Source organism: Halictus rubicundus, unplaced genomic scaffold, assembly GCF_050948215.1.
Source record: "Halictus rubicundus isolate RS-2024b unplaced genomic scaffold, iyHalRubi1_principal scaffold0119, whole genome shotgun sequence".
NCBI lineage: Eukaryota > Metazoa > Arthropoda > Insecta > Hymenoptera > Halictidae > Halictus > Halictus rubicundus.
The window spans coordinates 623951-640922 of NW_027488660.1; the positions used below are offsets into that span (position 1 = coordinate 623951).

At 46.5% G+C, this 16972-nt stretch overlaps 1 protein-coding gene and 1 long non-coding RNA gene across 2 annotated transcripts in view; one reads left to right on the forward strand and one right to left on the reverse strand.

Annotated features, from left to right (window-relative positions):
- LOC143363758 (uncharacterized) overlaps positions 1–3365 on the reverse strand; it is a 254301-nt gene extending 250936 nt beyond the window's left edge. Inside the window, exon 1 of the long non-coding RNA XR_013083905.1 lies at positions 3319–3365. This is a non-coding gene — a long non-coding RNA (uncharacterized LOC143363758). The remainder of the gene's footprint in view (positions 1–3318) is intronic.
- Positions 3366–11589: 8224 nt separating this feature from the next.
- LOC143363763 (uncharacterized) lies at positions 11590–15735 on the forward strand. Its single transcript, XM_076804302.1, has 4 exons — positions 11590–12730; positions 12959–14560; positions 14960–15082; positions 15623–15735. Exons 1-4 carry the CDS (start codon positions 11737–11739, stop codon positions 15733–15735), a joined length of 2832 nt encoding a protein of 943 aa, XP_076660417.1. The 5' UTR covers positions 11590–11736.
- The last annotated feature ends 1237 nt before the right edge of the window (positions 15736–16972 follow it).

A 16972-nucleotide genomic window follows, 5' to 3' on the forward strand; every position in this document is an offset into this window, starting at 1 on the left:
GCGAGACGGCGCGCTCTCCGTGATCCGCGCTTTCTGCATAAATACCGGAGCAGAACGCGTTTAGTTCGGAGTTGGCTTGGAGCTGCTCAACGGGGATCATCCCAAGCTCTTGGCCACTCGCAGCCGCGTGTGAACACGCATACTACGGCTTCTTCCGTGTGTGTGTGCGAACACGCTGGTGCTTGGTGGGACCCGTACTACGGCTTCTTCCGTGTGCGAGCGACACCAGTACCGCGAGGAGGTCTCGAGTGAGCAGACGGACGAGAGCAGTGTCTCCGGGCGCTACTACTCGTCGCGCGCTCCAGCTCTCTCCCCCCTACCCGATTCCTTTCCGCCGATCCTGCGAAATTCGCTCACCGGTCCGCGACCAGGCGTCGCGTCACATTCGTGGCAGTCCTCATCGGATCGCAGCCGCGTTCGGAGCTCGTCTTGCACGAGCTACGACGTTGGTGACGTGAAGCTCGTTCTCTGGGCTCGCCTGGGTGCGAGCGACCCCCACCGCGATCCGATTCGGGGACGACGAGTGGGGCGTCCCGTCGGTCCGGAGTCGGAGTAAATTCGCGGCCACCGTGCGCTCGGCCATCAGCGAGGAAACGTCAATTCACTATCATCTCGCCGAGCCGCGGTGGTTCCCACCGACCAGCCGTAGACCCGGAATCCCGGAAATCCACCGGATCGGAAACACCGTAAAAATAGCGAATCCTGATCGCTCCGCGTTCCGCCGCGTTCCCGCCGTACCAGCGAATCCTGATCGCTCCGCGTTCCGCCGCGTTCCCGCCGTACCAGCGAATCCTGATCGCTCCGCGTTCCGCCGTAACAGCGAATCCTGATCGCTCCGCGTTCCCGCCGTACCAGCGAATCCTGATCGCTCCGCGTTCCGCCGTACCAGCGAATCCTGATCGCTCCGCGTTTCCGCCGTAAAATAGCGAGTCCCGATCGCTCCGCGTTACCGCCGTACAAGCGAATCCTGCTCGCTTCGCGTTACCGTCATATTAGCGAACTCCGCTCGCTCCGCGTTTCGTCGTAATTTTACCACGTATATATTAGGTTAGATTAAAGTAAGATTAGGTTAACTTGTCGTTTCTCGTGCTGCTTACAGCCAGCCGTCGTACCGGAGCCCGCCAGCCGGGAACCGTCGTCACTAACCGGGGCAAGAGGCCGCCGACAATAAAACACATCTTTTGCTAAAACCGCCTACGTTTATTTCACCCGCTGTCCTCTCCGCCGACCCTGGCCGCTGAGCAAATCCAGGAGAGGACAGAATTCCTTCCTCTCGCGATTAACCGCTCGCGTAAGGAAAACGCAACCGTTACAAATTGATGCAACGGAAAAATCATGTCTCGCCATTGCACAACAGGATATTTTCGTGCCAACCCACGCGAATTTATCCGTGTTTGTATATTTCAAAAAAGTGATTAAAAAATGATTAGTTTAGCAGATATTTTAATTTACATAATGATAGACGGTCCCAACAAGCGTAGTAATTGTTAATTCAGTTAATTTTTCGAGAACCGGACATCAACGAATGAATTTGTTAGATTAATGGCCGTCCAGGAAGGCGATTTCATACCCTCCATTCTACACGGAGGCAACGACGAGATATTTACAAAGCTGCCAGCCTTACGGGAGAATGTGTCGCTCGAAAGATACCGGCGTTTTCTACCACCCTCTAGTATAGATTTTGGCTGGAGTAAGAAACAGAAGGCCAACGACGCGTCGCACAGTGGTGCCAAGGCGGCAAAAAATCTGTTCGGTCTCACGCAAACCGAAGTACGAGTGCGAGTACCCGAAAATGCAAGCCGAGCTTAGCTCGGCTCGATTGTGCGAGTCGAGTCGAGTATCAGCACCGATGCGAGCTACCCGCACCGATGCGAGCGGCTTGCAACGAAGCGAACGGCTCGCACCGAAGAGAGCGGCTCGAAATAAAATCAGGCGTAAAATGACATAATGCGAGTTACAGCGGGAAGATCAGCACATCGATATTATCAAGCATTTTAGTATATTGAGAATGCTAAATGTTTGCGATGTTTTATTATATATTTTGATAGGGAAATGGATATAATGAGCAATGAGTAATGTTGATTCAGAATTTGTATAACCCTTATTGGAAATAATTATGCAATAACAACTATTTCCTACATTTATGTAAATAACTAGATGTGATCTGTAAAGAACGGGATTTTATATATTCCTTTATATTATACTCCGTTCAGTGTACAGTCGTAAAAATGTTGTTGCGTCGAACTTCGCGACCGTTTCGCGTGGTCTTCGCTGCGTATAGCACGTGACGTGCGCCGAGTTTTCTTTCGAAGGACCACCCACACCGATGTGGGAAAAAAGAGTTGTTGGTTGGTGACCACAGAGTTTATTAAGTAACTGTACAAATGTTTCCAGCCCGTGCCGTGAATCCGAGAGACCCCGTTGGTCTTGCGCTAAGTGACCGAACGCGAAGGCTTCCAAAATTGTTCTGCTTGTCGCAAACTGATTCCGAGTCGGAGAAGGCCCGATTCTTCCTCCCTTGCACCCTTATCTGCGTAAAGGGTGGAAGTGAGGAAAGTCTTCCCCTTCGTAGGAAGTGGACGGCAAAGACAACCGTGCCGAGTGACGCCAGGTCAGAGGTTCGTCGGTACCCGTAAAAAACCATTACCTTCACCCTGGCCATCACCGGTCGAGGCTACAATTTATGGCACGTCGAAGGTACCGGAGAAACCCTTGAAATTGCTGCATGATTCCTAAACATGTGCAAACCAACTGTCAACCGGTTCGACAAACCCAAAAAGAAAGTCATCGTCCGTGTCATAAATTAGTTCTTGTTGCTAGCCTCGACAAATGTGTTGTCGCAAAATTGTTTATTAGGAATAATCCATTTTAGAATAAGAACTTTTGAAACTTCGGAAGTAATTTTCAATTCGAACGACGAATAATTCCAATCAAAAATAAATCGAACGAAATTGGAACGCAACGACCTACAAGCTCGGGACGCTTCGCGTTCGCTAATACCTGTACTCACCCACGGGCCCCACCCGTGAGTGAGCCCCTGAGGAACCACCGATCGGAGGAATACCAATTTTATGTCAAAAATATAATATAATATAATTTCAAGAAGAGAAACTTTTGAAAAGTCCCAACGCAATGAATCGTTGAATGAACACTTATTCCAAAACAAAAAGTATATATTTGAATTGTTACCTCCAAAGAGCTGCTGAAAGTTGACCAAGGTGAGCGGTGAAAGCTTCCAAGGACCTCGCCGTTTCCAAGAAGCCCACCCCGAGCTAGCTTAAGGTGGACCAGGGAAGTGTTAAATGACCATTGGTCCACCTTAAGCTAGCTAAAGGTAGACCAAGGCTGGTCAGTGACGTCCAGTGCAGCTCTGGAGAATCCCTGGTCAACTCGAAAGTAGGCAAGAGTAGGCCGGGGTATTAATTTATCGAACACAATTTACTGGTAAATTGATTACTTCTAATTGGTCAATGTTTATAACAATTCCTTTCGCCAACTACGTCGACAAGGACTCCCTTGACCATCTTGCCATCTAATTATTTAGTAAAAATAAATTATAGAACACGAGATACAGAATAACTTTTAAGCCATGAATATTCGCACGCATTAATTTATCGTACGCAATTCACTGTTAAATTTATTATTTCTGGCTGTTTAATGTTGTTCGAAATCATTGCAGGCATTACCGGCAACTCCGGTAACGCAAAAATCGTTTCGGGCAACCACAGTTCTTATGTGGATTACCAGTGTCACGTCGGACGACCGACGTGTTGTTGATGACGTCACCCGCGACGCATCATAGGTTAAGGTAGAAAATAAGTTAATTATAAGTTATTACTTCCCCATCATTTCCATCCGCGAGCGCGCCAAGACGCTCGACAGTACGTCGTCAGGTACTAGCGAACCCCACCTTGATACCCGGTTGCGTCACACTCGCCCCACACGGACCCCGAGCGAAGAAGGTCCGTGTAGCCCCTAGAAAAACGCAAGCTCGCGCTTGATCGCCCTTCAGTCGCGCTCACATCTTGCGATTTCGTTCCAAAGCGTTACTATATCAAGCGTCTTATAGTTTCTACTACTTCCATATTGTATTTTACCGCTTATATCATTAACCAGTATCACGCGTATTAATTATATCTTTAGTTTGCTTATACCTTTGTATTATCCTTTTCACGTATTAAACAAGTATTATTATTAAACTCAGTGTTTATTATTCCCATTCCGGTTCTACGCGAAGTGAAGAGCATCGTGACATAATAATTAAAATATCATCAATAAGTTCCCTGATTGCGTGTCTGAGCCCACCAGGCTGTCTCGACGCAAGAACGGAATTTCTCGCGAAATAAGACTGAATCTTTCCCTTAGCGTGTGTCTGAGCCCACCAGGCAGTCTCGGCACGATAACGGAAGATTCCCGAATGAATAGACAGTGCATCGTAAATTCGTGGTTGTTCTAAAAGCTCTTCATGCCGCGCCGCGCCGGACGGAAATATCAATTAAAGCGGTTAGCTCGCGAGTACGAATCCGACGTGTCCAACTATCACTTCAGTCCGTACGTCGGCATCTATTCCGCTCCGCGTATAATCCGCGAAACCGTGTGTTCCGCGAGAATACGAGTCGTCGCCGGTCCAGCTCCAGCTCCTGCCCAGCAGCAGCAGCCACAGTCACAAAAGGAAGTCAGGGTCCCTGTGCATACACGCACACAGGTCATCCCTACTGGCCCACGTTACGATCTGGTGCCAATCACCCTTCCACCAGTCATCCACAACGTCACCCGAATACCTGCCCGCGACCCGAGGAAGAAGCTGTACGCGAAGGTGAACGCCAGCGGTGTGACCAAGGCCATAAACTAACTCCCCGGCAACGGCAGCAGCGAGACGATAGGGCAGCGCTGACAAGTGCCGGACTTGCCATTATATCGCGAATCCCGAGTCATACGACGGACGTACGCGCCGCGTGGACCGAAGTCGGGTAATTAGCGTCTTGATCCGCGGTAAATCTCGCGATCCCAAAAGGGGGGAAGGAAGAAAACCAAACGCGAGCCGCGGGACGTAACACCAGGCAAAAAGTTTATGGCATCCTTATAAGAACGGCCTCGGTGCGACCGTGTCCCAGCGTTGACAATAGCTCAGCTGCTCGAGCTCGAGGCCGGGACCGGGTGAACGAACGCAGACGTAAACCTTCTGTTTACGTCTGATGTCATACCTGTCGCGTGGCCCATCATTTCCCATATTCCAAAATATCAAATCCGCTACCCGTCGTCCTTGGCTCGCTTGATCTACGGCCTTATCATCTTGCCGTTTGTATAAAACTCACCTCCTGTTATAATATATTATTTAATACCATACAGTCCACGCTTACTCTCTGTCCTTCCCTATCGTAAAAATGTGTTGTTGTCGCAAAATTGTTTATAATGTTGAAAATTAACGTTAAACTTCGTTAAATAGTTTTTGAAAGGAATGGATATATAAATATTGTATAATATTGATATGTATTTATACGAGGTCGCCGCCGCGTCTACAATGTATGCTGGCGGTTCGTCGGCGTGCTCTTTGCACAGGCCGCCACACTGGTACTCGCACCAAAGGTCAAAAGACTGAATTCTGGTAAGCTGAGAAAAACTGTTTAACAGAATCTGGGCTAACTAACCTGAGAATAGATTGCCTTAGACTTTTATATTTTTCGATAATGAATAACTAGCTAGTGACTCGATGGGGAGGAAAGAGCGAAACGCATACGCGTGCATGTAGATCAAATACCCAGAGCGGATGACCGAAGTGGGCGCATGCAGGCGAGCCGGTCATAAACCTTAGGTCGCTGATGAGAGCCCTACTGTCCCATTGTACGGAAGTACACTTTTTAGAAGAAATGGTCGAGATAACGAACCAAAAAGGCAGTAAACCATTTTCACACTGCACAATTATAAACATGGAGATAGCGCAGGTTGCTTAGCGAGAAACGTTCGGCCGCTTCTCGTTATACATTATACAGTCAGTATCATAATTGATGGCAGACACTTTAAATCAGAATAACTTTTTTTTATAAATCGACCAAACGACTTCAGCTTTTCTGCCAAACTAGATAGATTAATTTACTGGATGACATGTAATGAAAACTCTGGAAAAATTTCGTTATATAATTGTGTTAATTGTCGAGCTAGGAAGTAGATTTAACTTTGCTGCCACTACGAATTATTTGGTAGTTAGCATGATTTTGGACCATCGTATAAAAGATCGACTGTTATCCACGGAGAAGAGTCAATAATTGCAAATTGAAAAAAGATTTCGAGATGAAAATCGGTAAAGTTTTTACAAACATTAAAATATTAACTAAACAGAATGTATGACGAGTGTTGAACGTAGACCTTAGATCCCTTTAAAATTAAAATTTTAAATCTTATCACCTACAGGGTGTCCCAGTTTTTTCCGGCCAAACATTGCCAGCGTGTTCTACACACAAAAGTAAGAAAAAAATGTTATATGAACATATGCTCTTAAATGTTTTATTAAGGAGTTAGAACTATAATACAAAATGATAATGAACTTTCATTTCGTCGACACAGCGTACGAACGTATTATGAATATCTCTATTTGTGTTTATATAAACGCTTATGTTTACTTTCTGAAGCAGTTGATATCGACATTTTTTATTAACGTTTTATTAACGAGTTAATATTTCAAAATGACGTCCGTTATTACGAATACAAGATTGGCATCTAACAAAAATTGACCCAATCGTATTACTAATTTCTTCTTCATTTTCTCTAATCGCAGCAAATGCGTCTGTAATCCTCTGTACTAATTGCTCACGAGTGTTAATTTGTGCTTCATAAACTTTTGTTAGTTAATTATAATAGTTATAAACTTTTATTAGTTATAATTCCTAAATAAAACATTGAAGAGCATATGGTCATATAACATTTTTTCTTACTTTTGCGTGTAGAACACGCTGGCAAAGTTTGGCCGGAAATAACTGGGACACCCTGTATATTTGCACAGTACCGAATGACAGGATGTTGGTATAAAATACATATCAATATTATACAATATTTATATATCCATTCCTTTCAAAAACTATTTAACGAAGTTTAACGTTAATTTTCAACATTATAAACAATTTTGCGAAAACACATTTTTACGACTGTACACTGAACCGGAGTATAATATAAAGGAATATATTAGGTTGGGGAAAAAGAAATCCATTACTTTTACGTTAACTTCAAGACTTTATTTAACATGTTTCGGATTGTCCGATTGGGGTCAAATATGCACCGTTTTGTTCTATAATTGGTTGCCATTTTAAAGGTAGTTTCATAATGCCTCTCTCATAGAAGTCTTGGTCCCTATTGGCGAAAAACTCTAGTAAATGATTTTCACAATCTTCTCTTGATGCCAATTTCTTATCACTAAGGAAGTTTTGCAATGCAAGGAAAAGATGGCAATCGTTTGGTGCCAGGTCCGGACTATATGGTGGATGCATCAAAACTTCCCAACCAAGCTCCCGGAGTTTCTTGCGAGTCACTATAGACGTGTGTGGCCTGGCGTTGTCCTGATGGAAAACAACACCTTTCCTGTTGGCCAATTCTGGCCGTTTCTGGTCAATCGCTAGCTTCAAACGGTCCAGTTGTTGACAAAAAAAAAAAAAGAAAAAAAAATACCTGAACGGAATCGACGAAACCAAAATTGCACGTAATTGGCTGTTACAGTATCGGCACCATAAACACCATTCACAATCTCAGCCGCCTGGCTTGCATTTTCGCCTTTATCAAAGAAAAACTGTAAAATGTACCGAATTTTCTCTTTGTTGACTTCCATTTTTAACACCCTGTAACTCACAACTGAATGGACCAAACAAAAAACAGCAAATAGAATTTTTTTAGTGCAAAATATCACCTTTCCAACGAGCATAAATCTGAAATTGTTTGATCGATACTTTACGAGATTGTAGGGATATTGGCGCTGCCGCGCCATTCCCCTAGGCACGCGCCTAGAGAATATGCTCCGACGAGGTTGGCACTCTCAACCTCGGGCAATGCAGGCGAGAGAACCGCCTATGTACTCTCTCGCTGCCGGACTCTCGATCGAGACAGACGTCTCGATCCTACGCTCTCGAAGTGAAGTCGAATAAAGTTGTTCTGTTACATACACGAGTTTATCACTATCGATAAAAAGTCTCCCAGCGGTTCTGTGCAGAGTAGGCTGCATCTTGGTTCCGCATTTATCCGCGGGACCCTTAAACCTACAACTGGTGACCCCGACGTGATCTGGAAATCAAGAACCACGCTGCAAGTGCCCGGAAACAGGTGCACGTTTTCACGGAGACCACCAGGAAGAGATTGCCGGTTCCTGGCGGCGGGCAATCCGCTCGCTGCACGCTGCCGTTGCTGGTTCCTGGCGGCGAGCAATCCGCTCGCTGCACGCTGCCGTTGCTGGTTCCTGGCGGCGAGCAATCCGCTCGCTGCACGCTGCCGTTGCTGGTTCCTGGCGGCGAGCAATCCGCTCGCTGCACGCTGCCGTTGCCGGTTCCAGGCGGCGAGCTATCCGCTCGCTGCACGAGGTCGAACACTGCACATCGGATGCCATCCTGGACGTCTACAGAGGACGAGCTTGCTGGAGTTCCGCTAATTGCGTGAAGCCACCGACCACCGGCGCCTTGACGAGCATCACATTGCAGCCAGTCTATCGACGAACCCAACCATGCGTGCGCCGACAGGTATCGTTCCGATTATGCGAAATTTCGCCTCATTATTGTAAACGATCGTGATCGCCGCGCGGTACCTCGTGGCGAAAATAATCTACGAAGCCATTTTCGTATACCTGTTGATTCGACCGTTTCGCGACCTTCGCGTTGTTGTGTTTATGCCGTGTCGATTCCCCCGTCGACTCGCGTGACCGCTACGACACCAGGTAGTTCATGTTTACCGCGTCGCGCCGTGCCCTTGCGAAACTGCGTACGTCTGCGCAGAGCGCGCGTTACGAATAATTTGCTGCCGGTCCAAACACACGCGTGTTCGCGAAATCGCGCAAAATGACTACCCCCGCGCAGCTCACTCAGGATGAACTCCTTCATGCGCGGTTACAGGGTCGCGTAGATTCATACCGGCAACCAAAAGTGCCCGATTTCTTCAAAGAAGATCCGGCACTTTGGTTCGCCCAAGTCGAGTCATCCTTCCGCGGCAAGGATTCATAATCAAGCAACAATGGTCGTACACACGCGCACACGCGCTACACTCGCGCCGCGTACACAAGCGTACACACGCACACACGCGCACGCACGCGACTGCGCACATTTCAGTAATGGCAAGAGAATCTTAGATTGTTAGCGATCGAAATTCTCGCGCCACACGCACGCGTCCGCACGCGCCGCGCACACACATGCGCCGCGTCACACACACGCGTCCGCACGCGCCGCGCACACACATGCGCTGCGTCACACACACGCGTCCGCACGCGCCGCGCACACACATGCGCCGCGTCACACACACGCGTCCGCACGCGCCGCGCACACACATGCGCCGCGTCACACACACGCGTTCGCCGCGAACACGCGCACACATACGCGCCGCGCCCACGCACACGCGTCACACACACGCGTCTGCCGCGACACGCGCACGCGCCGCGCACATGTCAAAATGGCAAAAGAATGGTTTAGATCAACCCCGATCGAAATTCTTGCGCCACAACCCCGTGCAAACCGCGCGTTATCTCCGCGAGGTCCTGGAAACATTTTCCCAGCGCACCTCCGTCGCGAGCCAGCGCACCGCGCTGCGTACCTTATCGCGTACTTAGTCATAACTTGTACATAGTCCTCGCGTATCTTAGCTGTAAGAAACGTTAAGAAATTTTAAGCGTACGCAACTACGTCGCATTCGCTGCAGGCACTCTCAAGAAATCGCTTGAACGTCCATACACGGGACCGCATAAAGTCTTAAAACGCGTCAACGACAGAGTCATCGAAATCGAGGTCAATTGTAAACCGCGTTCGGTATCTGTTGAAAATGTAAAACCCGCGTACGCAGTTCGCGAATCGAACTTAGAAGCTGCCAGCGACCCTGCAGCCGTTTCGGGAAGCAGCACGATCCGCACGTATGCAAATAAAAAGCGCGTTACGTTCGCTGCCGAAGCGAGTAAAATTACAAAAAGAAAATTGTAAGTGCATGCAGTATGTATTACACTTCTCCTTGTTAAAACAGCGGTTAATTTAAATGTCGTATACACTCGGGGGGGAGTGTGTAGGGATATTGGCGCTGCCGCGCCATTCCCCTAGGCACGCGCCTAGAGAATATGCTCCGACGAGGTTGGCACTCTCAACCTCGGGCAGTGCAGGCGAGAGAACCGCCTATGTACTCTCTCGCTGCCGGACTCTCGATCGAGACAGACGTCTCGATCCTACGCTCTCGAAGTGAAGTCGAATAAAGTTTGTTGCGTCGCAGTGTGGTGGGATGGGGATTTTTGTTGTGGGTTCGGGTGCCCGTGGAGCGCTGGAGCGCTCTGCTCGTGGAGGTTCACAAATAACTTCGTACACAGAGTAGAATGGCGAAAATAATTGTTAAAGATTTATTTGGAAATTCTTAGAGATGTAACTCCCTCGGTTCTATAATGAGTTCTGTGTCGTCCTGGAGCTTCGAATCCCTTTTTTAGCTTCTTCCTTCTCGCTTCCTTAGCCAATAGGAAAATTGGGATCTTCTGGCTAGGCGTTGATTCGTCGGATCACTCGTCTTCCGGTTGCTGCTTGATGGTGATTGGCAGTGGATGGATCTTAATAGCGCACGCACGGGAGTGGGGTACGCATAAGGGTGAAGCCCCGCCAAAACAAGGGACGTGGGGCCATGTGGGACCGAACGAGCGAGAGGTCCGAGGGAGTTCCAAGAGGTCCTTGACTGAGAATTTATGACCTCTTGTCCTTAACTGATTCCGGACTTCGACTATCCCTAATTTATGTTGAATTGGAGAAGCTACTCTAAGAGGCTGCGTGACTTTCTCTAAATTCCTCAATTAGTCTCGCCGACTCGAATTTCGTCAAGGATCTCTATGGAACTCTCCCGGTCTTTCTTTACCTACTCTAAACTATCGCGTCCAAATAGAATACATATGTATTAAATACGCGATTGCATCTTATATTTAAATTTCCCTCTCCGCGCCATTAATCGATGCTATATATATGTATCTAGCTATGTTCGCGTGGTCAACTGGCCACGCTACAAGTTGTTCTGTTACATACATGTTAGCATCAACACGTGCGAGCCAAGTTAGGGGTCCGCGCTGACCCGACCCTTAAGCTCGGATGGATTTATGATGGGGTCCCGAGCTACGTGAGGCCCTTAAAGAAGACGAATGAAATAAAACAGAACCATCGATGGACGATGGCAGGCGACCACGTTGGGTCTTTCCGCCGTCAACCGTCGAGGGGTTGTTTAACTGCAACCAGATGAGGGAAAGTCGAGAGAGGCTGAGAGTCTAAACTCCCCTTAATTTTCACTTAGAAAGTGGGGCCCTGTGTCCCAAGGATCTGGCCACGGAGTGGGGAAGGCGAGGGTGCCTTCTGGTATGAGGACTGTGAGGAACCACGCAGCACTTACCCCAGAACCTCGGTAGTAAGAGAATCTCCTGACTCCTCACGAGATTTCGGATATCTTTAACATCAGAAGCGGGATACGTGTGAACGAGTTGTTCACTTAATACTACGCGCGCACACTGATTTTAACCGGTACGCGAAGAATTCTTAAATAGTATTCGCTATGGCTGACCATCCGAATGAAGATACGACTATCGAATACTTGCTAAAGCGCATTCAAAAATTAGAGGAAGAACGCGTCGCGAGTGAAGTAAGTGTGCTAAGTCGACCTCTGCAACATCCGATAGAAGCCATACCGACATTCAGTGGTGAAGAACTTGGTGAAAGTGCGGACACGTGGTGTGATATGGTGGAAGAAATCACGAAGGACCTTACATCGACGCAACGATTGTGTAGTGCAACGCACGCGTTAACGGGTTCGGCCAAAGAATGGTACCGTACGTGGCGGGGAAACCCACGAACATGGACGATTTTTCGCCAAGATTTGTGCTCGATCTACACTACGGAAGACCGTCTTGGTCAGTTATTACGTCGCGCGGTGCTCTATACCAGCGACGATGCCGCTAGTTATTCGGAATACGCCCGTACAAAACTTAAATATTTCACACAGACGAAAATTTCGTTTACACCGATGGAACTAGTGCGGCTTGTAATCGCGAGTGTTATGGACTCCACTACTCGGCAATCACTGACGAACGCACGATACACAACCACCGCTGATCTGTTAACAGGAATAGCCCTTTACATTAAGCGACGCCGGGACCCGAAGGATCAGGATCATCGTAAAAATCCTTCGAAACGTCCTTACAGCACCTCTCGTCCAGGAAAGCGATGTTTTGTTTGCGATTCGATGGACCATGTGCAAAGCGATTGTCCTAAAAGACAAAAAATTGCGGCCGGCAGTTCTCGACCACCATCGAAGCATACTGCTACCTGCACCTATTGCACAAAACGCGGACATGAGGAAGATACCTGCTGGCTCAAGCAACGGGCCCAACGATTCAATGCAGGTCAATCCCCGACCGAAAATATATCGAAAACGACCTACAGGACCCAAAAGGGAAAACCCGAAGTGAACGCGTGTTATTCGATGCCGCATCAGCCGACACCTGTCATCATCCGAGACTGTGTTGTTCGAAATTGTTTAATCGATTCGGGTGCAACATGTTCGCTCATAAAAGAGTCTATTGCAAAACGAGCGAATTGCAAAATCGAACCAACCACGGTAACTGTACGAGGATTGCGAGACGCTGTGTTCGTGGCCAAGGGAGCGACCACCACGTTAGTGCAGACCGAAGATGTTTCATTGGAAATGGACCTTCTAGTTGTGGCGGACTCGTACATCCCATACGATGTGATCATCGGCAAAAATATTCTATCCCAAGGAGGCTTGCAGATGCTGATCAACGAGGACGGGACTTCAAGACTCGTACGCTGCCCGTCGAAGCTACCACAGGAACCGACGAGCGAGATGCAACCCCTCGCCTGCGTAGCTGTGGACCTTGATGAACCCATAAAGAGTCAACTTAATAGTCTACTCAACCGGTATAGACACATGTCTAACAACGATAATATAATTCATAACAAGGTGAAGACCGCCCGACTCGACATCACTCTGAAAGAAGGTAAAATTGTTAATTACCATCCATATAGGCTGTCATTTAGCGAGCGAGAAAAGGTACGCGTTATAATTAACGACTTATTAGAAAAGGGCATAATACGCGAAAGCACTTCGTCTTTTGCGAGCCCCATTATACTAGTGAAGAAAAAGAACGGTGAGGATCGTTTGTGCGTAGATTATCGCGCTTTAAATCGGATAACCGTAAAAGACCGGTACCCTCTTCCTTTAATCGATGACCAGTTAGATCGGTTAGGAAAAAACAAATATTTCACGGTTCTCGACATGGCATCCGGCTTCCACCAGATTGCCATCGCGGAAGACTCCGTATCCAAGACCGCCTTTGTTACACCTGATGGTCATTTCGAATATCTTCGAATGCCGTTTGGTCTAGCAAACGCTCCCGCCGTCTTTCAACGGGCAATTAATATCGCCTTAGGAAACCTTAAATATGATACTGCTCTAGTGTATCTCGACGATATTTTAATACCATCTATAACAAAGGAAGAAGGATTAGAAAAATTAGACAGGGTTTTGCACGCATTGGACACAGCTGGGTTTTCTTTAAATATTAAAAAATGTAAATTCCTTGAAACGGAAATAGAGTATTTAGGAAGAGTAGTGTCGGCAGAAGGAATTAAACCTGGTAGGGGAAAAGTTAAAGCTCTTGTAGAATCACCAGTACCCGAAAATGTTAAACAGGTGCGACAATTCATGGGTTTAGCTGGGTATTTCCGTAAATTTATACCCGAATTTGCTGTTCGGACAGCGTGTATCACGAAACTCACAAAAAATAACGAGCCCTGGAATTGGGGAAGCGAACATGAAACAGCACGAAAATATGTAATCGACAAGCTTACGTCGGAACCATGCCTGGTAACATTCGATCCTAATAAAGAAACGGAACTACATACAGACGCGAGCGCGATAGGCTATGGAGCAGTTCTGTTTCAGAAATTCGAAAGAGATTTGCGAGTGGTGGCTTACTTTAGTCGCCGAACGACAGTAGAAGAATCGCGTTATCACTCTTACGAATTGGAAACCTTGGCCGTGGTTAATGCGTTGAAATACTTTCGCGTCTACCTTTTAGGTATAGAATTTAAGCTAGTAACCGATTGTAATGCGATAAAGGCGACTAACACCAAACGAGATTTATTACCGCGCATAGCTCGATGGTGGATATACCTGCAGGATTTCAACTATACTATAGAGTATCGTAAAGGGAAACATATAGAATATGCAGATTATTTAAGTCGAAATCCCAGTAAAAATAAAGCCTGCTACGTAAATGTCATTTGTCAAGGATCGTGGTTGGAAATTGCACAAAAGAATGACGAGGAAACCAAGTCGATAATCGAAAGGATTCGTTGTAATGATTCCGTAAGTAGTGACTATACGATAAAAGATAATCTGCTGTGTCGAAAATTGCGTAACGATAACGATAACGAAATCACTCGTTTCTATGTACCGAAAGGAAGTCGTATCGGGTTGTTGCGACTGTATCATGACGAAAATTGTCATATAGGGTTAGATAAAGTTCTTGATCGCATTAATCGTAAATATTGGTTCCCTAGAATGAGGGCGTTCATCAAAAAGTATATCGATCATTGCCTTACCTGCATCGTCGCGAAACGCCAAACAGGACCCAAACAAGGTCTACTCCATTCAATAGAAAAGAAACCAATTCCATTCGATACCATTCATTGCGACTGTGTCGGTCCGTTTGTTAGAACAAAAACAGGCTATCAGCACGTTTTGATTATTTTAGACGCCTTTACTAAATACGTTCAACTTGTGCCGTTGACATCTTTAACAGGCGAAGAAACTTTACAAGTTTTTAGGGAACGCCTATTATTATTTGGAAGACCACGAACAGTAGTATTAGATCGCGGTACAAATTTCACATACAAACCGTTGCAGCAGTTTTTTAAAAAACAAAATGTGGAAATACATTATATTGCCACGGGCGCCCCTCGAGCAAATGGACAAGCTGAACGATACGTTGCGACTGTAACCAATCTACTAACCGTAGAAACATTAAAAACTACAGAATGGCCGAGCAAACTTAGTAAAATCCAAGAGACATTAAATACCACAGTACAAGCTACGACGGGATTTTCGCCAAGTCGTTTGTTGTTCGGCGTAGAACGAAGTGCAGGTGATGCAACTCAAATAGAGTCCGATTTACCAAATTTAAACGAGAAAATCGACGTTTTCAGTGATAGAGAGATTGCCCATAATAGAATATTAGATAATGCACAAAAACAAAATAAACGATTTAATAGGACAAGAAGAACGAACATTAACTTTAACGAACAGGACACGGTATTTTTGAAACCCGCAGTAACGCGCCGTGCTAAATTAGATCGAAAATACCTTGGACCTTATACGGTTTCAAAAGTCTTACCTAACGATCGTTATGAAATTGTAGGAAAAACCGGCAGACCCCAAGTAGCGCCAAAAGATAGATTACGATTATGGAAGGGTGAATGGGCTGGTGACGAGATGTCAAGCGACGACGAAGACAAGAATGAACCGTGTTAGCAATGTGACATGTTAAATATGAAATAATGTTTGTTTTACTCCGTTCATAAAAATTATAATTTTGTGATTGTAATGAGAAGGAAAGAGGAAGATAGCCTCTTTTGCAAAATATAATAAAAGAATTGTTGTGGTATGGAAGTTGATTGATATTGATAATACATCCTAAAAACAAAACATTTTGAATATTGTGGCGTGTGGCGCTGTCGAGAAGTATTTTTATAATACTATCCGTTATTGGTGACTGCTAGTCATGAAGACGTGGAACGTCTGTAAAACATTTTGAATATTGTGGCGTGTGGCGCTGTCGAGAAGTATTTTTATAATACTATCTGTTATTGGTGACTGCTAGTCGTGAAGACGTGCAACGTCTGTAATACACTTTGAATATTGTGGCGTGCGGCGCTGTCCAAAAGTATTTCTATAATTGCCTGTTATTGCCTGTTATTGGTAACTGGAGAAACTCTGCTAAAATTACGAAACATTGCTTCCCGAGAGCGTGAAGCAGGTCAGTCTGGCCGTGTTAGCATCAACACGTGCGAGCCAAGTTAGGGGTCCGCGCTGACCCGACCCTTAAGCTCGGATGGATTTATGATGGGGTCCCGAGCTACGTGAGGCCCTTAAAGAAGACGAATGAAATAAAACAGAACCATCGATGGACGATGGCAGGCGACCACGTTGGGTCTTTCCGCCGTCAACCGTCGAGGGGTTGTTTAACTGCAACCAGATGAGGGAAAGTCGAGAGAGGCTGAGAGTCTAAACTCCCCTTAATTTTCACTTAGAAAGTGGGGCCCTGTGTCCCAAGGATCTGGCCACGGAGTGGGGAAGGCGAGGGTGCCTTCTGGTATGAGGACTGTGAGGAACCACGCAGCACTTACCCCAGAACCTCGGTAGTAAGAGAATCTCCTGACTCCTCACGAGATTTCGGATATCTTTAACATACACGAGTTTATCACTATCGATAAAAAGTCTCCCAGCGGTTCTGTGCAGAGTAGGCTGCATCTTGGTTCCGCATTTATCCGCGGGACCCTTAAACCTACAAGATATCGATCATTACAGCCATCTACCGGCAAAATAATGGATTTCTTTTTCCCCAACCTAATATAAAATCACCCGCTACGGCAGCGCCGTTGTTTACGTTGTCGGCCACGCGTGCTCAGATCGCCTCTCTGACACGCATCATGCGACCGAATGATGCACAATGTTGCTCGACAACGCAAAAGTAGGACCTGCCTGGTGG

What these genes read in the sequence shown, in the direction of transcription:
- LOC143363763 (XM_076804302.1), top strand. Translation starts at nt 11,737, where the DNA reads ATGGCTGACCATCCGAATGAAGATACGACTATCGAATACTTGCTAAAG. An exon ending in GATAATCGAAAGGATTCGTT is followed by an intron (nt 14,561 to 14,959) that starts GTAATGATTCCG and finishes TGATTATTTTAG; the next exon opens with ACGCCTTTACTAAATACGTT. An exon ending in AACAGTAGTATTAGATCGCG is followed by an intron (nt 15,083 to 15,622) that starts GTACAAATTTCA and finishes ATGAAATTGTAG; the next exon opens with GAAAAACCGGCAGACCCCAA.